General features: G+C 44.6%; 3 protein-coding genes across 5 annotated transcripts in view; all 3 read right to left on the reverse strand.

Moving 5' to 3' along the window:
• Positions 1 to 879: 879 nt before the first annotated feature.
• On the reverse strand, positions 880 to 6,117 carry LOC124998899 (interferon-induced protein 44-like). Its single transcript, XM_047573539.1, has 8 exons — positions 6,090 to 6,117; positions 5,328 to 5,381; positions 5,199 to 5,232; positions 4,900 to 5,095; positions 2,550 to 2,708; positions 2,267 to 2,438; positions 1,956 to 2,056; positions 880 to 1,853 (listed from the first exon to the last, which is right to left on the reverse strand). Exons 2-8 carry the CDS (start codon positions 5,377 to 5,379, stop codon positions 1,692 to 1,694), a joined length of 876 nt encoding a protein of 291 aa, XP_047429495.1. The 5' UTR covers positions 5,380 to 5,381; positions 6,090 to 6,117; the 3' UTR covers positions 880 to 1,691.
• Positions 6,118 to 8,321: 2,204 nt separating this feature from the next.
• LOC124998901 (claudin-20-like) lies at positions 8,322 to 12,677 on the reverse strand. The gene is made up of 2 exons (XM_047573540.1): positions 10,308 to 12,677; positions 8,322 to 10,165 (listed from the first exon to the last, which is right to left on the reverse strand). Exon 2 carries the CDS (start codon positions 9,834 to 9,836, stop codon positions 9,027 to 9,029), a length of 810 nt encoding a protein of 269 aa, XP_047429496.1. The 5' UTR covers positions 9,837 to 10,165; positions 10,308 to 12,677; the 3' UTR covers positions 8,322 to 9,026.
• A 2,723-nt stretch (positions 12,678 to 15,400) lies between these two features.
• Positions 15,401 to 24,731, reverse strand: part of LOC124998865 (rho guanine nucleotide exchange factor TIAM2) — a 32,478-nt gene continuing 23,147 nt past the window's right edge. For 2 of the 3 annotated variants that reach the window (XM_047573479.1, XM_047573480.1), the window contains 16 exons: positions 23,823 to 23,888; positions 23,497 to 23,575; positions 23,234 to 23,323; positions 22,920 to 23,126; positions 22,150 to 22,244; positions 20,485 to 20,667; positions 20,135 to 20,203; positions 19,935 to 20,060; positions 19,614 to 19,722; positions 19,356 to 19,535; positions 18,716 to 18,834; positions 18,138 to 18,246; positions 18,001 to 18,059; positions 17,617 to 17,707; positions 17,420 to 17,507; positions 15,401 to 16,865 (listed from right to left, as the gene is read on the reverse strand). In XM_047573479.1, the coding sequence (XP_047429435.1) occupies positions 16,346 to 16,865; positions 17,420 to 17,507; positions 17,617 to 17,707; positions 18,001 to 18,059; positions 18,138 to 18,246; positions 18,716 to 18,834; positions 19,356 to 19,535; positions 19,614 to 19,722; positions 19,935 to 20,060; positions 20,135 to 20,203; positions 20,485 to 20,667; positions 22,150 to 22,244; positions 22,920 to 23,126; positions 23,234 to 23,323; positions 23,497 to 23,575; positions 23,823 to 23,888 (2,190 nt within the window). In that variant the 3' untranslated portion in view covers positions 15,401 to 16,345. Of the gene's footprint in view, positions 16,866 to 17,419; positions 17,508 to 17,616; positions 17,708 to 18,000; positions 18,060 to 18,137; positions 18,286 to 18,715; positions 18,835 to 19,355; positions 19,536 to 19,613; positions 19,723 to 19,934; positions 20,061 to 20,134; positions 20,204 to 20,484; positions 20,668 to 22,149; positions 22,245 to 22,919; positions 23,127 to 23,233; positions 23,324 to 23,496; positions 23,576 to 23,822; positions 23,889 to 24,731 lie in introns of those variants that run through there. The other variant, XM_047573481.1, reaches the window with a different exon arrangement.

Raw genomic sequence — 24,731 nt, forward strand, 5'->3', positions numbered from 1 at the left:
TTCAGGTCACACACTAGACAGATGAGGCACTATCATCTTGTGTTTCATTTTGTGAGTATTTAAGGTCATGTCTAGTAACGCTGGTGAGTATGGAGAAGTTTACTCTATCCTGGCTCAAATTAAGGGGGATTCTTATTATGGCGGAGAAGCGAAGAAAGCTCCACACTCCCTGAGCGTATGCGCGCTCCCGCGGCAGGGGGATAGCAGTCCTATCGGCACGACACCTGTCACTGCTTTGGGGCTGGAAGGAAGAAGGAGGGAGTCGTTACCATGGCTACAGGACACAAACGTATTTGCAACGGCAGTCTATCGGTTATTCAAAATAATCCTCATATGCTTTCATAACAATGGCTGGATACGATCGATGTGCCGTGTACGGATGGAGCAATGACCGCCGATATAATTCCAAGTAAGTTTATATGCTTATGTCCGTAGATTTCTTATTAAATTAATTCAATTAACATTCACATTTCACTACTTTTATTACTTTTATTTACTTTCTATTGTTGTTGCATTAATTTACCGGCTCCCCTTAACGTCCCTGAGTTCAGAGACAGCACTACTCGAGCTGTAAGCGCCCGTCAGGGAGGCTTCCTGCAGGGAGGCTTCCTGCAGGGAGGCTTCCTGCAGCTGGGTCCGAAGTGGAGTCAGTTGTGGTGGCTCACTACACCCCTTACCTGGATCTGTGCACTTGGAACGGGCCAGGTTATAATCTAAAGGCTACATGGAAGCCCTGGGGACATTAAATAGTTTTAAGTGGAATCGACGAGTGTGACCAATAAGAGCCAGGTATCAGAGCTGCCATTCAAGTTGCCTTTAGTTTTACTTACATCAGACAGTGGAACAAAATAGGGGAAATAATTGTCAACAAAATTCTTCTGACGTTTTAGAGTCAGATTTTATTTGTAGGTTCAGCTTTAGCAATGCAACAGCTCAAAAATCAAGCAAAACCAAAATCAGATAATTGTTGTTAAAATAATTATAAAATGAGATAATCACTCAAGAACTTAAATCACTGTTGATAAATCAATATGAAAATACTTGTAAAAAATAATTACTTATTAGCTGGACACATGAAGTAGGGGGAGAGAAAATTTCTAAAAAATGGTCGATGCGAACACACCTGAATCCAGTCTGTTACTGCCACAGCGAGGTGGTGAAACAGGGACGTTCCCAGTGAACATCGTCACAGCCAAAGTAGCACTGTAGGGGAGTTGGCTCAGTTCACACACAGCACAGTCCTGAAATACACTTCTGCATTTACTCTTTTATACTCCTAACACATCCTACATATAGTGCATTATCACGACTAACCATCATGCCAGCGTTTCTATAAGGGTCTGACACTCATGACTTATTAATCAATACTTTGGACATTAGATCGTTTTCTGTATCTTTCCACTAACCGTGTCTGAACGTGTCCTGACATGGCCTAAGGAAGGCCTTGACCAGTTCATCTTTTTCTAGATTACCCAGCAGCTGTATCCTGTTTTTCTCATCACACATTAGTCACATTTCTTCAACTACTATTCATATGATATTCTGTGTATAATATTTTATTCAGTGAGAATCAACACAATAAGTCAACATTAGCCAAAACAAGCCAAAAAGTTTTGATTCTACACATAGTACCATACTTTAACTGAAATCTCAACTCACTGGACAGCGCATCTAGCATCTAGACTTGAACTCTAGTTTTGGTTGCTGGCGTCATCTGCAATAGTGATGATGTTTCTCAGGGTGTTCAGGATGAGAGCGTTGATGTCGTCGTTCAGGTTGGTTTCTGAATGGTAGTTCTTCACTGGGAAGATGCAGTTGACGGGGATGCCCACATTTGCACTGAACTTCTCAATCTACATTTGAGAAATCACATTTCAGTTCAGACTTTATAGATCTGACTTCAGATCAAAAGAAAGCGTTATGCTGAACTACTGAGTGACTTAAGCATCTATTACCTTTGTCTGTAGCGATTTGCTCCTGTAGACATTCTTCATGTCTGTCTTGATCTCACGACAGGCCTCATCAATTTTGGTGAAAAGGGCGACTTGAGGAATTCCTGCTCAGGGGAAACAAAAGACACACAAGTCAAACCATTACTTTACCCTGACTGATGTTCCCTATGGAGATAAGATTTGTAAAAGGAAGCCAGTGCATATGGCATGAAGGGTTTGTAATGTGACTAACTGTCCTCTTAAGAAGTTTTACAAGTAGTTAGTTCAAAGAAACCCAAAATGAAATGCAGTAAACAAGTCATTTCTGCTCTCACCAAGTTCAGTTGCTTCATCTCTTATGTCGCATAGTGTTTCCACAACATCAGAATCCATCAGGTGTGCTGTGTTTGCATCAATGACAAAAACCACAATGTGCACTTTGTCGTTGTCTGTTGGAGCATTGTTGTAGCATGGGTCATTCTTTGGTATTTTACTTTCAGGATTGAACTGAAAGACAAAATGACAAATAGTTAAATGAACGCTTACAAAGATTAACATATAAATTAATAGATTAGTATTACATTTAATGTAAGAGCTTTAAAAATGTGGTGACTTTACCGTGTAGTCATCTTTCACTTTTCCCTTCATCACCAGTTTCATATCTTTCACATGGATTTTTCTGTTTCTCCTTCCGGCGTGTTTCAGGCCCATCATGTCATTTAGGACGAAAGGGTAAAAGATTGTTCGGTTTCCTTTCTCGATCTTGTAGGTTGTATACTGTGAACCACACAAAGAGTAAGATGCAGTTATTATACCTGTCTTGTCTGGTTCAGTTGTGCTTGTGTCCTTAAAGGTGCTTTCATTAAGCGTATTTCAAAGGAAAACACTACAAATTATGTGCATCCACATGTTCTTACAAGTCATTAGGATAACCTTTGCACATTTTATCAGAAAAAGATGAAATGATGCGAAGTCTGATAATATGCATGTGTGATTTCAGTTGGAACCTAAAGAAATGTGGAGTGTGGAGTCTATCTACGGTTAATTCTGTTCAAAGCAGTGAGTCCATGTATATTTGTATTATGTTAACTGTTAAGGAAAAAATGACGGTGTCTCGTTTCAAAGTTTTACTTGCAGCAAGCAGCCGATACATGTACTACAGCAAGTACAGAATCAACTGATGATCGTTACACTGACTTTTATACAGTAGATCCTGTCTTAGAATGGAGACAACCTTGTTATAGAGACAGACTGTCAGCATCATTGGATGGTTGGATGACTTCATGCTGCATCTGTGGGACCTTACATCTACTATTTGGTGAAGACGATCAGAGAGAATATCTTGTGTAAAAGTTTAACTTCTGTATTTTTCCAACATTAACACACTTGGTAACATGTTTTGAGCAGGTTAAGAGACAAACCTGACATGTAAACATAAGTACATAACGCCGTTTCCGTTACTGAAAATTAAATAGGGCGCGTTACTTGGTTCTCAGCTACGGGAGCCGCGAAGCTGTTGCATGGGTGATGATGATTGGCTACGGTGCAGTAGGCTTTTACGATAAGCCAATCAGAGGCAGCGTTCAGTTTATACACAAATCACACCAAACCAGCAGAGGGAAGCGGCAGCGATGCTGAATGTGGAGGAAAAGCTGCAGCCGTCACTCTGTTGGGTTTTTAGGGGTTAATAAGGCCTCCAGCCTGTGTATCACCTTGGGAAGAATCAAGAAGAATGTTTCTTACGCTATCTCACCATATCAATCGTCGTCTTTCGCTTTGCTACTGCTGCTCACAGACTAGGACACATTACACCCTGATATCTCACATGCTGGAGACCAGATGAAGCTAATCAGCTACACATAGAAACTCACTGACACATGAGAGGCAGGACTCCTCCCCATTGTCTTACGGGCGGGGTCTAGGTAGAATAAAGTCACTGTACGTCCCTGAGGTGGAGCTTTTGGTTCTTCTTGCCCCTAAGGTGAACTGACCAAAGCCTCAGCGCTGAAATCAATATCTGTTCTCTGTGAACCAAATAAATTTCCAAAACGTGAGAAAATGTTGCGTGATTTGTTCGTAGGTGAACGACCCTTTCCACACGGTATAAAGATCCTGGGCTGAAGGAGAGGAAAAGATCCTCCTTCCACAGGTTTTTCTCTCTGATTCATATCTGCCTGTTACATTCTGACTCTACTTCCTGACAGAATGGATCAGTGTAGAAGCTTCAGCTCAGAAACTAGTTTCGATCTTCTCCCATAAAGACTGATCTCTGAAGGACACAGATTGTTGATCCTTTTTTTTCAATTAAACTAAATTTGTCACACAATGGTTAATGGAAGCTCATAGGTGAATGGTGACTATTTATTTCTAGTTTGTACAGAGCGCTGCCATGATGGTTAACGTGGGAGATCACTGTACAAGCTGGATATAAACACAGTCACCGTTGCCTATGCGCTTCCATTAACCATCGTGTAACAACACATTTGATTTGTTTTATTGAAAAAAACTAGCTGAGAACCAAGTCAGACGATAATAGACAGCATTAGTTTGTAACGAGCCCCATTTAATTTTCAGTAACGGAAACGGCGTTACAACGATGGAAACAGTAATTAGATTACTCCGTTACTGAAATAAGTGACGCTGTTTATTTAAACCTGGTTATTCCCATCACTGTACTGCTTCTACTTCCTTATGAATCTCCACCACTAACATCTCTCTTCTTTCTGGTACTGATGCCTTGCTCACTGCTCACAGCCCCAGGCGTCCACACCCCTGCTGTACGGACCTATGATAACCCCTATGCCTGAGAACAGCCTGTGCTTGCTGCACGACCTTCCTTGAATTCCATTACCGCTACCAGCCTCAGCACACTTAAACTCCTCCGTCTTATGTTAAACTTGTTAGCTCAGATTTAAAATCTAAGATTTTACACAACTTTATACTTTACACAATCAAAACTCCTTTGTACCTTTTTGGTGAAGCAGCCACGACCGATGTTATCGACCATAACCTGACGGCACAATTTGCCTTGTAAGGCACTTTTCACAGAGTTGATGAAACTCGACTTTCCAGCTCCAACTGGTCCATGAAGAAGAATCCTGAGCTGCAGATCCCGTCTCTGAGGTTTGTAGTTGTTCAGATACTGTAGATCATCCTGTGTATTCCTGCTCAGGGAAGGAGACTGATTTAGCTGCCGTTATCTTGGATGATTCTGTAACAGAAAATGGTGGAAAACTGCAGCTTTCTGTGGAGTGTAAACACACTTACCCCCAGTTTATTTGCCTCCATGGTTCATCCAGAACTGATAAGTCACATGTTGAAGAAAGAAGAACGGTCAATGTACAAACATGTGATTCAGTATATGATCAGCTGAACTATTGTTCTGTTTTTAGGTACCCTTACGTGGAGGAGGGGAAGGTGGATCAGATGTAGAAAACCATCCTCCCATGTCTGGAAAGCAAACATTTAGTCTGAGTGGATGTTTCAAGAAATGATTCTGTTTCATCTTCCATCAAGTGAGTGACACGATCAGTAAATGATTAATACGTTTATAATACATAATCTTTGGATGTTTTCATGATCTGAAGCACTGTAAGTTAAAGAGAATGATACCTGGAAATCCTTTACTTCATATTTGAAAACCAGCAACAGAATCAAGCTGAAATCTGACACTGGACACTGTTAGTCATCATGCAGACAGTATGAAGTCCTCCTCCCTTCACTGCTTTCACTTTCACCTCGGTCCCATAACTTACCAGAATTCCCCTCATTCTCTTTAGATGAATATGAATTATAAAAACACTGATGGATTCATTGTACTATGAAAACGTTTTATCACACGCACATGTTTTTCTTAGTATTATTTAACTGCAGCTGGATGAAGGAGTGAAGAGATACTGTCTGCTCGGATTCAGACAAATGAAGCAAAATGTTTCACAGCTGAAGAAAGAATAATAATCATTTTACAAAAACCTGGTAGAATATATCATCACCTAAAGTAAGATACATAATTATGTGTTTAAGTCCACTTTCAGAACACGTTTAGAAATGAACGGAGTATAAATTCTTTCAGAAGGCTTCATCTCTCTCTCCTTTAATTTGGTAACAAGTATTAACAGAATCAAGCTTAAATCACCAGACGACATGAAAACGTCCTACCTTCAGTCTTCTCGCTGACCTCAGAGACACGCAGTCAGAGACACAGTGGTTAGAGACACAGTGGTCCTCCACCCGTCACTGTTATTCGCTTTCACTTTCATTTTTAACATGACTCTTTATTGGACCAAATCCTCATGAGAGTTTTTTTCCTAGTTAAAAACAACACGTTTGTGTGCGATTGTTGAGCAGTAACTAAATCCACCATGACTGAAATGATCCAGATTGACACTTAATGTACGTTGAAGGTAGAATTTGTGGCATTTGAGTCTGATGTCCAGTAAAATGTATTTTAATGCCGATCGTAATCATACTGAGGTAAAATTTCAAAGCAGTTTGTTATTATTTGCACCGACTTGTTCCCGTTGCCCAGGGTCACATTAAATAATGTGTCACAGCATACGACCCTTAGGTCCTATGTGAGGACAGTGTCCTCCGCTAAACCCAGGACATTTTAACTCGTTTGTCTCCCTCTGCTGGAAACGTGGTGTCTGCTTCCAGTCTCCAGTCCTTCAGCCTTCCTCTTATTTCAGGAATATCCAACCTAATATCCCACCACTGAACTCTGAACCTTACTTCTCCTCCATGACTCTGTGAGACTCTAAACTAAAACTAACTCTAAACTCTGTTCAGTCTCTTTTACTACAGTCTCTCATCTGCAGCTCTGACAGTCATCGCTAGCCGACATGAAATGATTTGCTCCTGGTGATTCACTGCAGGAATGTTACATGAGACGCCAGATTTAGTGTTAAATAGGAATAATTAGTATTGTGTAAGCTGATATAGATAGATAGATAGATAGATAGATAGATAGATAGATAGATAGATAGATAGATAGATAGATAGATAGATAGATAGATAGATAGATAGATAGATAGATAGATAGATAGATAGATAGATAGATAGATAGAAGACTTTTTCAAGCATCTTGACTTAAAACACAGTGATTTCTGCTGTTACCCAGTCGACTTGCTTCCATTCTGATATTCCCAATTTTCTTCATAGTTTCATCTCCAACAGACGCTGTGAAATCTTAAGATTAAACCAGAATAATGATGATAAATTCATCACTTCCTCCTGTGTGATAACCAGTGATAATAGAATCAACCATAAACGCTCTGACATCTTCTCTTTACTGCTTCTGCTTTTCAGAGTCTTCCTCCGTCTCTTCAGGCCACATTAATACGGGGCATGAAAATATAAAAGAAAAAATATTCAGAGACACATTGTGACTGAAGACTATTCGGCATGTTACCTCTTTGGCTTCGACGTATTATTGTGATGACGATCGTGATTATAAATTATCATTGTCATTATTCCTGTGAGTAAACAAGCCAAAGACGGGGAGACGTTGCTTCAGTTAAGGTGTTGGAGATATTTGTAGTTTTAATAGCAAGTCTTTTCTGTCCTGTGGTTATCTCGTGTTATTCCATTGTTTTAATGTGTTTTGACAAAAGGCTGAAACATTCATGGGAACACACCTGATGATGCATCGTGTTGGTGAGATATTAACGTAATATGCAGCAGGTTAATTCCTCCGTCCTCAGTGTTTCCATCAATGATGCATCTAGAATTAAAGTTCTGCAGAATTAAGGGTCGTTTTTTATGAACTTCATCCTTTTCTGCTTAAACTTTATGTTATTGTTTTAACGTGTTCATATGAACAAAAAGAAAATGTGCAAAGAGCATCCTGAAAGCTAACAAATCCAAATCTGTTTAGATTATTATATTAATAGTGATAGAAGCAAGCCCCCCCCCCCCAGTGAAATGCCGCTGCAGCGCTGACGAAACGACTCTTTTCTCGTCTACATCAGTTTTTCCTGCAGGTTTGAAGCGTTTTTCAAGCAGCTGTGTGGGCGTTGCATTTGTTTACGGGGACGGGGGGGCAGGGGGGCAGAGGGGGGCGGAGTGGGGGGTGATTGACAGCTCACTTCTTTTTTTTTTTTTTAAAGGACACTTCTATCAAAGGCTCACTACCCTGTGGACTCCATCAGGCTTTGAGTTACATCCTGAACGTGCCTGCTTGGCTTTTTCATGAAGGGGGGGTGTGGGGGGGTGTTTGTGTGCATCCAACCGTGGTGAGAGGATAATGGGAAAGTAAAGAGCATCATTACCTCTCTCCATGCCGCGCTGCACCTCTTTCCTCCGCCCCAAAACACCAGGAAAAGACGGGCTGGATGTTGGCGTCTCGGTGCTTTGGATCTGGACCCGTGAAAAACATTAAACTGCACAGACTTTAAGAAGCTCAGCAGTTTGTTTTTATTGCTTCAGGCGCAGGTAACACAGGCTTTAAGCAGCTCTGACAACATGCACACACATACAAACCCCTGCTCAGGTCAGAGGAATGACAGCAAGATCAGACACGTACTTTAAGATCCACACGCTTTGTTCGCCCACCAGCACTCACAGCGGAAACTGGAAACAATTCCCATCATCTCCATCGTTTACACTTTTCTTTCAACACATTCATCAGTAAATTTCAGGATATTTCCAAGGAAATCTTGTATTTCCTGGTTGGTTGTTATGAAACTGTGAGGAAGGTTAAATAAATTATTGCTTCTGTTTTGTTTTCAGCAGAGTGGTTTGACATGTTGTGATGTGTGATAATCTGGGGTCCAGTCTTAGTCCTGGCCTTAAGTTTGATGGTTTTTATTTGATGAGAATCTTTGCGGTTTTGGAGCTGGCTGGTTGTTCAGATCTCAGCCGTAGAAAGCTGTCAGAGCACCACAGTCTCAGAAGGCAGAATGATGGCTTTTCAATTTATTATGTTTTCATTTTCTTGTCCCTTTGGTTTAGGAAAGCTGCCACAGTCTGCAGGCAGTTTCCTTTAAAGGATGTGGCTGTCATTTCCAACATTTAGTAATTATTCCCTCCCACAGCCCCCCCCTCCCGCCCCGTCCTACGAGCTCATAACTCCACATTTCACCTCCGCCACAAGGTTTAAACGTACTCCTGGAGGCTGTAGCTGTCCTTGATGTCCTTTTGAGGGAGTTTGGACGAGACGAGCCTCTGCTCCTGTTCCACTGGAGGTTTCTCCTGCTGAGCTTTCTCTGGATTCACCTCGTCCGTCTGCAGCTGGACGCTTTTGTTTTGCCTGGTGCGTTTTACCGAGTGCTCACACTTGCGCCTCTGCTGCTCATTGTGGTTCAGTCTGTCGGAGGAATCATACTCCGGTCGTCTTGTTCTTGTTCCGGGACATGACAAGCAGAAAATGACTCCTCCAGCCAGGAGGAAGCCAGCGGAGATAAACGTGACACAGAGGGCTCCGCCGGGCTGATACTTGCTGCTGTCCGGCAGGTCCGTGGTGAGGAAGGTGGTGATGACTTGGTTGGTGAACCAGGACGCGGGGACCAGGCAGAGAAGGCTGGCCAAGATGAAGCAGCCCCCTGCTGCGATGGCCGTGTGTCCCTTCGCTCGGTGGCTGCCTCCCCAGCGGGTACATTTGAGCCCCAGGGAGGCGAGGCACAGTCCAAACAAGGCCACCATGCAGGACAGAACCATGGCGGCCCGCATGGTCTGCAGATACGCTGGCAGGGACAGCATCGAGTTCTTCATGGTGCAGCTGAAGACGCCAGAGCTGTACCAGACGCAGTCCATCCATAGACCCTGCATCTGCGAGATAGGGGTCATGATGTTGGACCAGATGTTGATGCTCACCTTCCAGTTGGGCAGGACAGTGGCCACGGTGGCACCGAGGACGCCCAGGAGAGCCAGGGCAAACGCCAGGATCTGGACGGCAGCAGACAGCATGGCTGTCCCCCACCCGCTCAGCCCGGTCCAGCTCCGCTCCCGGTCGGCGTCCCGGGCAGGTCCTGACAGCAGATAATTCGTCAGCGCAGGCTCCAGCGAGCTGCAGCCAGCGGAGAAATGAGAAGTGAAGTGAGCGTGGGAGCGTGACGGACACACAGCTGAGCCTGCTGATGGGAATCTGGTTCTCTCACAGATTCTGGATCTCCGTTATACGAGGGGGTGTAGGCGCGATGATTGCCTGCATTAGTTGCAGCTGATGTGGTGATCATTGGCACTCAATTATATCCTTTTAAAGCTGCAGTGTCCCTCAGCGTCCGTCCTTTCTTCCACTGCAAGAAACACAAAGAAAGCAGAAACTGAGAAGTGAAGTTGTTTGCTCCTGATCTATTGATCCTGATCTCTGGATAGAGTTAAAAACCCAACAGCTGGTTTTCGTTTCTGAGTCGAGTTGTACGGAAAGTGGGCTCTTACCTGTGTTGTGTCTTTGGTGGCGTCTCCGTGAGTGACTCCTGAGGACGAAACCAGAAGCAGTGTGAATGAAACAGGATGTGTGGCTTAACAGACTCCAACTACTCCTCTGCCTCCTGTCTCCTTGGCAACTGTACATACAGTGTCATCCCATTGTGGATCCTGGAAAAGAAGCTCTAGGCTTCCTTTCTTTTTTCCTCTACAACCTGATTCTGAATAGCAGCGCTGGTTCAGTCATGGAACTGGTTTGTGTCTGTAACCTGAAGGTCGGTGCTGCTGGAGCAGCCGCAGAGCAGCGTTCTTATCTGATGAGTTGATGGCGGTGTACGTCAGACCTGCAACGCTGCTCAAATGTTGTCGCATCTGACCACGCGAAAGCCGCCTGTTACCTGGAAATGTTTGATTTGGCTGTTTTCAAGCTTTTCCGAGCAACAATCAGGCACAGAAAGAGTTTTACAAGCGTTTGGAAAATGTTGCGCTGCCTCTGGAAGGCGATGGCGGGCGTGAAGGTGAAAGCTCATTACCAGTTATTGCTGATAATATCTGCTCCACGTCTGAAAACGGGCACAGTCCAGACGACCGACGGGATCATTCGTGCTTTTGAAACAATTACCACGCATCAATCACTTCCACGTTTTTGCTCTTATTTGCTGATAAAGCCGCCGAGCTGCGAGCGTGAATCAAGGTGTCGCCCGTCATGTGACTCTGAAGAATCACCCACTGCAACGCGCTGATAAGCGTCCGCAGACCGCCCACCCGTCCTGCAGCGCTGGGACCCGGCGTTCAGCCCGTTATTACCATAATCCTCCACAGTGGCTTTATCAGCATCGGACCTGCTGAGACACGAGCAGCTTCCACATAAACACACATTTACGTTTCACCGTCGCCTCCATGTGGGAAAACTCAACTCTGTGGACACTGGTAATGATGTGTGTGTTACTGTGTTGGTACAACAAGTCAAAGAAAAACAGTCGCTTCTGGTTCCCACTGCAGAGCTGACGTCATCGTGAAACATGACGACTGTGGCTTTAATATCGGCTGCACAACTGCTCCTTTAAAATGAGGAAATATCAGCGGAATCGTTTTCGCTCTGACTGTTTTCAGGCCTCAAACTACGGAATATTCTCCCTGATTTTATTATTTTATTCCTGTGACTTTCCAGATTTGACTTTTGACCATAAAACAAAGTGATTGTTAGATGAATATTTTATTATAGAAGGTCATTGTTTCATTTTAATCAGCTGGTAAATTCAGTTTAATTTGCGTCTGAAAGACATTTTTTTCAGTTCATGCATCAGGAGCTCGACTGGGTCAGATTTTATTATAATTTATTTGAATCTATGATTTATTTTTATTAAACCATAAAAATAAATAATTCTAATCCTTCAACTACAATAAGACAAAGTAAACTGAAATAAATATTAAAAGGGAATTAATGTAAAAAGACAGTTTTAGAAATATTTCTTTTTGTTACATATGATGTTGAATGAAGTTACTCAATATATTGAAGTAATGTTTAATTCAGTTTGCAATAATAATTAGACTTGTCCTGTTTTTTTTGCCATTAAACACAAATTTTACACAAACACATATTTCTGTTCTATTATATATCAATCAAATTACACATGTTCCTTTTTTTAAAATTTAAACTGAAATTAAATCAGGTTTAAAATTTTCTATTTTCTATTTGGAAAAATGACTTAAAATTCAAATCAGTTCTATAACGTCACTGAACGAGAAATGAATTTTAACACAATGAGTCGCTCTGATGGATTTTCTCTCTGCCTGATTTTTTATTGAGATGAACAGAAACAAACAGCTGGTGGAAGAAAAACCTGGAAAACCTGGATTCAGAAAACGATCAGTGAATGAACAGAAATAAGTGCTGGTTTAATTGTTGGGTGAATAAATGTAACTGCAGCCGAAGGCGACGTATTCAAATGTTTGGTTGAAAAGATACAAAGAGAAGAAAAAAGATGTGACATTTTAATCCCAGTCATTGAAGCAACATTCAGCTCGTTGCCGAGCAAATAGAAAAGTGTCCCTTTAAGTCCAGCAGCGTCCAGACGTCCTGTGTGAACATCCCACCGCTGATGTGGAACGCGGCGTCCGTCTAATAGCAGCAGATCTCTGGAGGTTTGAGTCGACGCCGCAGGCCTCGAGTCTGAACGCTGCAGAGGACGGAGACAGAAACACTCTGCTGCTCCTGCACCTTGATTTATTTCAGCGCCATTTGGCCTCGTGAGCATTTTATTTTTAAGATCACCTCATTTCTGCTTTTTACTCAGATGGTGCAGGTATTTGGTGCAGGCACTAGATTTCATTTGAATCATTTGTTGTTGTTCAATTTCTAAATAAAAATGTTTTCTTAAAAAAAAAAAAAAATGTTCTTAATTTCATTTAACATTTTTAAAATTTTATTTTACGTTTTTTTTCCACTGACTTTTCCTCGTTCTTCACTCGACAGTTTGATATTTATTAATTCATTGAGGTGAATGAAGTGAAATTAGCTTTAACATAAAACAGTTCATTGTGAGGTCGGTTTGGCTTCAGTCTGTGGGTGGACATATTTTCCTCCTACTCGTTTTGAAATGAAGGCGATGACACTGAGGCGGAGGAAGAGGAGTTGGGTTTAATCTGAAGGGACGTCCAGTCGTCCTGGATTAGACGCGTTTAAAGGAGGAACTTCCTCCTCCGTCCTGTTCTTCTTTAAATCGAGTGCGGCTGAAATTAGCTTCACATGAAAGCAGACGGTTTGACCTCCGACCCCTCAGTCACGGTGATAATAGTCTAAATCAAACCATCTGCCCCAAACAAACCCCCCCGAGGCTCCATCCCGCCATCAATCACAGCCAGACGGGAATTTAAATGAAGTGCTTTATCTGGGCTGAACACAGGCGCCGTGAATGAATGAATTACACAGACCTGCAGAGACTCCGCATGAAACAAGACTTTACACTAAAACATGAGCTTCTACCTGATGAGACGTTTCTCTTTGTCCCCAAAACAAAGACAATTCATGGTTTATGTCCCAACAACACGAGTAAAGCGCTGGAAATAATCGTCTCTCTGATCCTTTTCATGCAGCTTAACTGCATCAGCACGTTTTCAATCATAATTACAACTTTTACCGTAATGAGATTAAATGTGTTGATGCTGTAAAAGTCTGAGCTCAGCAGATGCTAATGGTTAGCATAGCAGCTCTGCTCTATTTACACACCTGCAAAACGAAATAAATAAAAAACAATATCAATAAATAAATCATTAACTAAATAACGTGGAGAAACTGGACATAAGGCAGGACCAGAGAGTTCCTTTACTTCTTTAGCCGATCTTAATTACCACCGTTTATGCTAATGAGCTAATGAACAATGGACAGAGGAGGGTCAACCAGGCCCCAGATAATAAAGTTTCCTCTTGACTCGAATAAAACGTCACTTTAAATAATATTGGCAGAGAAGCACGTTCAGTAACTTCAGATTGTTTAAGTTTTGATGGTTTCTTTGTTAAAAATAAGCTGCACTTATTGTTTAACCAAAGGATTAATCAGCAGATTAGAATATAATTAATAGATCATTTCATTTAATAAAAAAATAAAAAATAAAAGCTGTTCATAAGGAAAGATGAGAAGAAGCTCATCTGAGCCTAAATGTCCTCCAGCCACTCGGCTCTGGCCCGTTTTCAGATCCATTATTCGAGAGGGGAATAACAGTGGATTCTCACCCGAGTCCAACAACCAGACAAGATTAACACGTCCACTGTTTAAAGTCTGGTTGAAGGACCTGACGCTGACCTGCAGTCAGACGCTGCTCGTCGTCCTACAGTCGCTTCAGGTACGTGTGCGTTTAAACAACGTCCACTTCAGCACATTCCTGATGTTCACACCGACTGAACAGAAGCCGAGGAAACAGGTTCCTCTTTAAAACACTCATCAGTGAGTCCAGAGAACAACATATCAGCACAGAGAGACCTTTAAACTATCCATCTATTTCTGACCCTTTTCCTGCTCAGTGGAATCAGCTGATTTATTTTCAGATAGAAATATCAATTCTTCCTTCAGACGTGTGATGGACACACGTGCTTTAAAATATAAATGATATAATAATGTAGAATGTAATTATCATCCTGTGTCTTTGTCCTGAACTGGACGTTTGTAGCTGCACATGATCACAGAGAGAAATGAAAATATAGAAATGCTTCTTTGTTTCAGAGGGAAGAGCAAAGAAAAGGATGAAGCTGAGATCAGAAACTTCAACTACACCAACAACCGTGTTTCCATCTGTCCAGAAACAGTTTGTATCTTAAAATATTTCCTGGAGACTTGTCTCGATCCAAGCATCACCGTTATCTTCACTAAAATGAATCCAGCTTAGCTCATACTGATCCCAGATGAAACCCAGCCGAGCCTCATCTGAGCCATGAAAACCACGGGACCTGAGACAACCTGAACCTGACCTTCTTCCATCTTATATCTAATACAAAACCCATCTTTACCCAAATACCACAGATTTAGCCTAAAGCTAACTCTAACAAACCTACATCTGAACCAAACCATATTCACACAACGTGAAGCTAATCTGACTGAACGCTCAAGTAAACCCAACCTATCAGCTCCTTAAACCAGAGAAACTGATCTCACCTCATCCAGCTTTAAATCAGAAACGTTACCGTGTCCCGGCGTTTCTCGGTCTGGTCCTGGGGCCACTGCCCTGCACGTTTTCAGTGTTTCCTGCTCCAACACCTGGTTCAAACACATGGCTCCTCATCAGGCCACTGCAGAAACATCCACAACACACGTCTTATCCCAACAAATCTAAACCTTCAGCCAAAAACCAACCGTACATAATTCAGACCTTCAGGCCTAAACATTAATAAACTGAATCACTGATTATTCTCTGACTAGCTCAAATCTGTAGTGACTCTTTTAACAGTGTGTTTTCACTGTGCTAACTCTAGATCAGCTCTGGTCTGTGTGAAAAGCACCAGGCTGGTTCATGCTAAATGAACCAAAGCCTGACAGCTGCTCCAAACACGTCACTCACTGAAACACAACAAGAACATTTCATTTGGAGACAAAAAAGCTTCAGGAGGAAACGTTAAGATCAAAAATCCTTTAATTAAATACTTTGCAATTCACTGGTCATAAAAACCATCTACACACGTCTTAAGAAAATAAATTACCAAATACTTTAACAGTTAATAAAAAATAACCTGCAAAGTTCCATTGAAGTGAAACACTGTCGTCCTTCTAGGGCTTCGGTCACAAAACTGAAATATAAATATGAACATAAGCATCCAGCAGCTCCAGGGTTTCACCTGGAACCACCTTTGTCAAGAACAATAATCTGCTGCACAGAGAAAACGACTGTACATAGAAGAATATTTACAACTGCAGAGTTTAAAAAATATCCACAAGTTCAGGCAGCGAACAAACACCCACAACACGAGTTCTGTTCAGTTAATCTGCTACATAAAAAGACGACATGTTAGATCATTTCCACCAAAGAGTCTAATCGTTCAGCTTCGTTTGATCCGATAGGAAAACTCTAGGAAACTTTCCACGGTTCCTGGAAAAGTTTCCGAGGTTTGTCTGAGAGAAAACGATTCTCTCTCTTTGTTTATGACTTTGCTCTTTTGTCGTAGTGTTTCTCTGACATGTTTCATCCGTTTTATTTGGGCGACTGAAGGAAACATAAAGACACATTGAGTTAAACTGTCATTGCTCTTTTGGAAGTCAAACATGTAAACTGCATTTATTTACTTAAAAATGCTGAGAATTGTTTCATGGGTGTCGATATTTCACAATACTTCAGAATGAGTTTAACGGACAAACATCAGATTGATGCAACTTTAACGTTTCAAGACTAAAGCAGTAATTTTAAAGACAGTTGTGATTTGAGGAACATGAGTGACTAAAGGCAGAAGGACAGAAGGCCACTGGTGCAGATGAGAAAAACTTCTTTTATCTTCGTCTTATGTCTTTTGTTCGTTTGACTTGGAGGAGTTGTTATGTTATTTAATGAGATGTTAGCTCGTTAGCTTTAGCCCTGTAGCGTGGGCACGGTGGCCTTCTGCATCCCCAGCACGGCGTCGTAGAAACAGTCCTCGTTGACCATGGAGGTCATGCTCTGAACGCTGAAGTCTCTCTCCAGCAGGCTGCCCAGCTCCAGCACATCTCCTGCAGAGCTCCATCTGCTCTCCTCTCCTCGCTCGGCCTCCTCCTCGGCGAAGTTCAGCCTCTGTAGCTGGGCCTCCAGCTCGCCGGTCAGCGAGCAGAGTCTGGTCCTCTTCCCCGCGGAGGCGGTGGCGGCGCTGTGCCGGTGGCTGGGCAGCAGGGGCTCGGAGCAGGTATCCCCCAGGAGGCTGTCAGGTCTCTGGGCCTCCTCAGGCCAACGAGGAGGCGTCCTCTGGGCGTCAGGGCCACAGCGCTGCTGCCTCCTCCTCCAGGAGCTGCTCCGCTCGGCTGTGGACGGCCTGGTCCTCCTCAGGGAGCCGGCGGGGGCCCGGTCTCTGATGAGGGACCGTAGAGCTCGCAGAACGCTGGCCTTCGTCTCCAGGCCACTGAAACAGAAACACCACGAAGCTTCAGCTTCATCGACTGATAACAGGGAGACAGTCTGCACATGTTGCTCCAAACGCAGCGTGACCACGTTAGTCCTGTCCCTGCTGCTTTCCACTCGCCGCCTGCTCGTTTTAGAATAACACTGACATTTTACCGAGCCCCTGAACACACCGCTACACAGAAATCCTGTTTCTTTGTGTCACCTTGGCTTTTTATCCTTCATCTTTGATTGATTTTAGTTTTAGTTTCATTCTATTGCTGTTTCAGCATCAGTGCAATGATCACTTTGTATCTGAACCACACTTTAGTTCAGTGCGTCAGAAATAAACTTTGACTTGTGTTATGTTGTTGATACGATGACCGACAGATTTAGAAGAAGTTTTGGTACGAACAGAAGATGAGGTTGTTTTATCATCGACAAAAATGTCCATCACCTTCTCCAGACGTGGATTTTCTATTTTTCAGTAAACTAACATCTGGAGGTAACTGGTCTCTATTAACTGGTGACGTGTCTCAGTCCTGGTGTGAATCTGGACCGAGACGATGTTTGTACCTGCTGCACAGCTGGAACACCGTCTCCGGTCGACCCTCCACCTCCGAGCGGCTGTGAACCAGCTCCCAGACACACGGGTCCTCGGAGCCTGGAAACAAACCACAGAGTCGGCTCAGACCGGCAGAGCGCCCCCTGGTGGAGGAGCTGCTGTAACTACACATACGCAGATCTCCACCGCCCTCTGATTGGCCACTGACCTGTGACGTTGGCCGGTCTGACCTGGACGGCTGAAACTGGGATTAACCAGCGGAACCTGAAGGGGTCCAGATCAGCTGAGCGGGAGCCGGTCTGTCCAGCACCACATAAACACACACACACACTGATTGGTTATTAACTCATTAACTTAATTTTGCTTTTCTACCCAAAGAGGCTTTAAATAGTTATAGATATGGAGGAACAGAACATGCATGAGTTGGTGAGCAGGGAAAAAGAGACATTTCTGTGTCTGTGTTTAGGCAGGAACAGGCTTCCACAGAGATGTGAGTAAAACTAAATGCAATCAAACCAAGTCTGGTCTGAAACGTTTTAAAAACGTTACGGACCATGTTCAGGTGTGAGGTAAAGAGCAGGACTGGACTCACCGTCCTCTTCTTCAGCTTGCAGCTCTCCCTGTAAACCAGGATGACGGCCTGTTTGAAGACTGACAGGAGCAACAGAAGCTACGTTATGAACGTTCTGGTCTTCGTGGCAGAGAAAACCAAAGAGAGCGCGCTCTTACCGAACAGCGTGAGCTCCGGGTCCTTCCTCAGACGACCCAGACAGGGCAGAGGGTTCAGCCACACCACCGCCGAGTGCACCAGGAACTCCCCCATCGAGATCTCCCTCACCTGGGAGCAGGAGTAGGGACACTTTTTGATTCAGTCCATCTTCAGATGAAAAGCTTTATTAGTCTTTTTTATCCGTCATAGGTTCAGCCGGCAGAGTTTTTAATTATTACATTTAGTCATAACAACATTTCACATGTCACCAGATACTTTCTCTATGAAATATGATGAAGTTTATATGTGTAAATATCAGATATGAGCTGTCATTGATCATTTATAAGGTTTGATCAGCGTTTACAGCAGAGCAGCGACTTTAATGGACGTTTTAAGCTAAATGCTAATGCTAATCCATTAGCCGCTCTTCTGTCCACTGTTCACATGTGTCAGTAAAAGGTCAGGTAGCAGGTAACGGCCTCAGCTCAGATCTACGTCAGACGCTGGTTTCTGCGTTAACACTGACGTAAGAACTGAGGGCGACGCCCCTTCTCCAGTCACATGACTGGGTCGCACAGATTTAATCCACGTGCTCTACCTGCCGCCTGTCAGCGCTCTGCTCTGCAGTCAGCTGATCGAACACGCAGCCGTAGTCCTCGTAGATCTTCTGCATCTCGTTGATGTGACTCGCCACCTTCTCCATAGCTCGCAGCGCCTCTGAGTGGACACGAGAGGAACAACAGCTGATTAGCATGTCCACAGCTAAAGGTGCTAAAGGTGCTAGAGGTGCCCCCTACAGGCTGGAGTCCTCACTGCACCCTCCGCCATACAGGTGTCAGAGGTGTGTGTGTTACCTTCCAGGTGTGTGTGTGTGTGTGTGTGTGTGTGACCTGTCAGGTCTGTGTATGTGTGTGTTACCTGTCAGGTGTGTGAGTGTGTGTGTGTGTGTGTTACCTGTCCGGTGTGTGTGTGTGTATGTTACCTGCCAGGTGTGTGTGTGTGTTACCTGTCAGGTGTGTGTATGTGTGTGTGTGTTACCTGTCAGGTGTGTGTATGTGTGTGTGCGTGTTACCTGTCTGGTGTGTGTGTGTGTGTTACCTGTCCGGTGTGTGTGTGTGTGTGTTACCTGTCCGGTGTGTGCGTGTTACCTGTCAGGTGTGTGTGTGTGTGTGTGTGTGTGTGTGTGTGTGTTACCTGTCCGGCGTGTGTGTGTTACCTGTCAGGTGTGTGTGTGTTACCTGTCAGGTGTGTGTGCTCGGGGCTCTCGGGGTCGGTCATGGACACCAGCTCTCGGAGCAGCAGTGGATACTTCAGGACCCTCTGAACAGGTTTGATCAGGTAGGACTCCAGAGACGATGAGTGCTGATTGGTCGGGTTCCTGGCTTCCAGGAAGTGCTTGAAGGCGCCGTCAGTTTTCGCTGCATCACAGACGCAGGTTTAAAGTTTCAGTGGAGTCATACATTCAGACTAAAATAGGTTTGTTCTCTGATCGTCACCTCTCTCCAGAACCTTCTGGACTTTGATGTGGTTGGCACAGAAGCCGCTGTAGAGCTTGAAGTGGTCGGCGTAGTAAAGAAAGGATCCACCCAACGAGAACAGGAGCTTCTGGAAATGAGAACAGACTCAGAGAGTGAAAACTAAAGAACAGCCTGAGCAGAGGTCACTAAAAACACAATCTGCAACAACCAACTAAAATACGGATACAACAACAAGGAAAACATGTAGAAAATACTGTAGAATAGGACATGATGCTAAAAGTAAAATCTATCTATAAATAAATGACTGATTGAATCAACAAAACCAAACTAAACCGTCACCTTGAACTGTTCAGGTGTTTCCAGGCTGCTGAAGTTGGGACAGGCAGCGATCCTCTCCTCCAACGTTTGGAGGAAAACTCTCTGGAAATCCAACATCTCAGGAAGACTGCCAAACAGCGCCTCCATCTGACAGAGACAGGTAGTGTCAGACAAACCAGAACCACCTAACCAGCGTTCACTCGTCTTTCTTTGGTTTTTACCTCGTCTTTACTGAGGAAGGTCTCCCTCTGCAGCGGCGTCAGGTAGATTTCAAACAGACAGACCAGATCCTGGCAGAGACAAAGACAATCCGTCACTAAACACTCATTCATTTCACTGTTCGGTTTGAGTGATGATATATTACAGAAGAATAAATAAAACACAACAGCTGTTTCACAAAAGACTGAGCAATACTGAGACATATTAGTGGTTTATTTTTTAAATTTGAATCCAGATTCATTGATCTTTTTCTTTATTTTCTTCTTATATGTGTATTTGCGGTGTAATTGTGGTGTTAGAGTTGCAGTGGAGCAGCCGTCTGACTTGCTTCACGTCTCTGCAGCTTTCTGACCTTGACGTAGGACTTCTCGGTGTCGACCAGCTCCTGGATGACTTTACGTAGGCGCTGACACGCGCTCAGGTGGGCGGGGCTCGCCGGTTGCAGGCCGGCCTCTCTGCCGTACGGGTTCTTGGGAATGTTGGCCGCTTGGCCTTCTGGGAAGGTCCGATACAGCGAGTAGACCTGGTCCATGTTCTGAGAGGGAATCACATACGGAACCCGGTTTTATAAAACTGCGGCAGAACCAGTGGGCGTCATGACTGTGAAACCAAAGCGTGAGGAGATCTCCCTGTGTCTGGCTGCAGCCCCAGCGCCCAGTCAGCAGTTAGGTAGTTTTAGGTACATGGTTCTGATGTTTGTTCAAGTTATTATAAAAGCAAGAAGAGACATCACGATTATCGACAGTTGCCTTTGAGAACCAACGTCTGAATAAGTGTTTGTCTGTTTGAATGAATACTGAAACTGACCTGAAAGAAAAGGTCAAAGCTCAGGTTTAAATGAACCGGAACCAGCCTGAACCTCGACCAATCTGGATGGGTATGGGTAAATCAGGAAGCTGAATGTGTCTGGCTGATTTCTGGGCATGTGAAAGTTGGCAGCTCAGTGAGAGATCAGACGGATTAACACCAGCAGGTGGTTAAACATATAAACACAGGCTGCTGCAGCTAACGGGGAAGCTAACAGCTAACACCACGGACGGCCTCACCAGACACCTAAACACACACGGAAACAAACCGTCCAACCAGAGCAGTCCAAGGAGACATGGACACCGTCAATAAAACTATGACCAGGACGACACAGAAGTACAAACAGGGCTGAAGCAGCAGTGATAAACCAACACACATCAGGCTGCAGATAATTTTAATTCTGCTGCATGATGTGAAAAAATATTTAACCCACAAGAAACAGGAACCGTTTCTTACCAAGCTGCTGCTTCTCTGTTATTTCATAAAGTCCTGATTGTCCTACTGACTGTCCCGAGGTAACTGGTCCTCATCTGTCTCCACCTTTCTGACCTTTCCTCCCTCACTCTATATGCAGCTCAGCGTCATGGGCCTGTTTACCAGCAGAGTGAGTCCGTCGGGTGGACGCTGGCAGCCCAGGCACCGAGCCGCCTCATCCAGCAGACCCACCAGACGCTCCAGCAGCCCAGTGCCCTGGAACACCTCCTCCTCCTCCTCCTCCTCCTCCTCCTCCTCCTCCTCCTCCTCCTCCTCCTCCAGCGTCTCCCCGTCCTCTTCCAGGGGAAGCACCCAGCACAGAGCTCCCATGTTGAGGGACGATGAGTCTGGGGTCAAAGTTCGCCTCCCGGAGCCGTGAGAAGAGGAGCAGCTAACAAACAACATGTACTCGGACCCTCTCTCGCCATTAATCTGACTTTACTCACAGCGAACACTCTCCTGACGGACTAAGCTCGGATTATGAGGCTGAATGCAGGTCATCTAACCCTCAGAGGATTGTGGGGAAGGATTTCTACAGGTATGTTTGAGGAGGAAACAGCTGCCTCCTTTGGATTCATCGTGTCAGATATTATGAAGATGCATGAGGAACCCTCTGTCTCCATCTCTATCCGACTTTATCGGACAGAAACCGCTGATTCAACAACGGTCCAGTCATCATAATATAAATGTGTTGTGGTGGAGATTTAAAGGTTTTCTCAATGACCCTGAAGCTCACCTGCTCAGCCGGCTCCTTGTCCTCAGACGGCCTCGGAGACATGTCTTCAGAAACAGGAAGCAGGACGACGGCTGGATCAGGGACGAGCGAAGAACCTGGGAACACATGCCACCAAGAAATAAACTTAACTCCTCCCAGCTGACAGGAGGAATGTTCTGTAGTGGCCCCCAGCCTGTACATTCTGTGGAGTCTCTGCTGAAACACCAGACTCAACAGAACTGTAATTATCAGGGACAGACAAAATGGAACCAGTCCAACGCCTCCATCTAGTGGACAAATGGTGAAACTGAAGATAATAAAAACAAAACATCCACCTTGTAGTGAAAGTTAGCTTAGCATTGATATGTAGCATGTAGTATTGGTGGCTGTTAGCTTAGCATTGATATGTAGCATGTAGTCTTGGTGGCTGTTAGCTTAGCATTGCTATGTAGCATGTAGTGAATCAGTAGCATTTAGGAGCCAGATTCACTTTAAGAGGTAAAAACCCAACGTGGAGGAACTTTGGGTTCTTTGGTTTGATCCTAACGTCCAGACGGAGAGTGGACCTGGTTCTGTTTCACTAGAACCTTTGGAGAACATGTGAGCTCTGTGGTGTTTCTAGAGATTCTGGGTCCAGGTCTGGTCCAGGTCTGGTCCAGGTCTCCCTCTCAGCCACCTCACATCTTAGTTAAATCTTGAAGGAGCTGAGGTGTGAGACCACCAGTCTGTGTTGATGCTGTTTGATGAAAGCTGGTTTTAAACGTGGGACCTGTTGCATGGTTCCCGGGTACCTGTGGTCCAGGTGAGGACTTCCCTGGGGTCCTCAGGCTCGTTGGGACAGGGCCAGACAGCATCGGGCTCCTCCGGCGCCGGAGTCTCGTCCCTCCTCAGCAGCAGCTGCAGCCTCTGGTGACTGAACAGACTCTGGATGAGGTCCAGGTCCAGTCCAGACACAGCGTCCCCGTTCACAGCCAGGACCTCGTCTCCGGCCCTGAGGCCTGAGGGGACACGGAGACAGACAGAGTCGGGTACTGTCAGCACTGCAGAAAGGGTCCGTGGGTGGATATCATGATATCTGAGGAAGGCGTCCTCGTAGGACTTTTACCGTCTCTGGCCGACAGTCCCAGAGGATCCACCTCGCTGACAAAGATGTGGCTCCTTCCTGCTCCGTCCAGGTGACCTGTGACTGCGAAACCTGGACAGGAAACATTTCAGGAAAAATATCCTCATCAAAACTAGAAAAACTCCCCAAACTCCTCCTCAGTCCAGCTGACATTCAATGACCTGGACTAGCACAGATCAGAATCTGTCTCTGTCCAACGACAGGTCGGTTCATTCACTGTTCATAGATGAAGAGAAGAGTCTCACCCAACTCTGTCTCTGCATCGACTCGACACATGTTCAGGGTGAAAACTCCGCGAGCTGGAATCTGCTGCTCGTCACACGGCTGGAAACGGAGAGAAGAGGAGTCAACGCTTCAGTTCAGCCACAAGCACCAGCGCTTCACTGCTCCAGGCCTCAACACACTCATTCATTCATGAGGATTCAGCAGATACTACTACTATTATTAGTACTATTACTACTTCTTCCTTCCTCTGGCTTCAGTATCAGTTTGATCTGATTTGTTTTCGTCTCCATGTGTGATCTGAATTTATTGTCCCATCGTCTGTTCAATAAGAGAAAAATGAAGTTACCTGCAGAGCTGCAGCTCGGCCTCCAGGGGGCGCCACCTCCTTCTGCGTGGATTCACAGTCTAGAGTCTGCAGGAGGAAGCAGATTCACATCCATTAGTTCACCTGTTAGTCGTGTGATTCTATAAACACATAGAGGAGCTTTAAATTGAATAAATGGTGAAGCTGAACGGAGGAGGAGGGAGGTTGAAGGAGGAGCAGAGGAAGGAGGAGAGGAAAGGAGGAGAGGTCCTGTGGCAGTGGGAGGTGGAGGCAGAAAGACTGTGTGGACACCATGACACGCTTTCCACTTTAAACTGGATCAGTGGTGGTGATGTTATCAGAGAAAAATGGCCGACAACATTAGTATTCAACAAGAGACACAACACACACACACACACACACACACACACACACACACACACACACACACACACAAAGTTTTTACTCGTCACCAACCAAAAATACGTCCTCAGTCTATATTTATAGTTAATGAAAGCTGATAAAAAAAAGCTGCATGAAAACCAGAACCAGCCCCAGGGAACCATGGGAAAGAAATGTGGTGCTGAAATGACTGGTTTGTGAAGCCGGAGTGGTAATCAGAGCAGAGGAGCCGCCGTCAGCCTGGAGTCTGAGGACCACCGACGGTCAGTGAACACATCGTCGGGAAGGTTGTGTTGTGAACATTTTTCGACATCAACACATAAAAGAAAGGGATCGTTGCACCATGAGTCACATCCCCATCGTTCATCCAGGACGGATCAAACGTTCTTACGGTAAAAGCCTCCAGACTCAGCGCAGAGCTCCAGGAAACGTCTCCCTCCTGCAGAGCACAGAATAACTCCACATGTCCACCTCGTCTTTGAAACTCTGAGGGAGAGACGACGTCTAGCGTCACATGACTCCCTGACAGGAAGCTTAGCTTAGCCGTTA

This window comes from Mugil cephalus, chromosome 21, assembly GCF_022458985.1.
Source record: "Mugil cephalus isolate CIBA_MC_2020 chromosome 21, CIBA_Mcephalus_1.1, whole genome shotgun sequence".
In the NCBI taxonomy this organism is placed as follows: Eukaryota; Metazoa; Chordata; class Actinopteri; order Mugiliformes; family Mugilidae; genus Mugil; species Mugil cephalus.

Excerpts from the sequence above, each read along its gene's own strand:
- LOC124998899 (XM_047573539.1), bottom strand. The coding sequence starts at position 5,379 with ATGGGAGGATGGTTTTCTACATCTGATCCACCTTCCCCTCCTCCACGT. Across the intron at positions 2,709-4,899 it reads GTGGCTGCTTCACCAAAAAG|TATACAACCTACAAGATCGA; the intron begins GTACAAAGGAGT and ends TGTGGTTCACAG. Across the intron at positions 2,057-2,266 it reads AGATGAAGCAACTGAACTTG|GAATTCCTCAAGTCGCCCTT; the intron begins GTGAGAGCAGAA and ends TCCCCTGAGCAG.
- LOC124998901 (XM_047573540.1), bottom strand. The coding sequence starts at position 9,836 with ATGCTGTCTGCTGCCGTCCAGATCCTGGCGTTTGCCCTGGCTCTCCTG.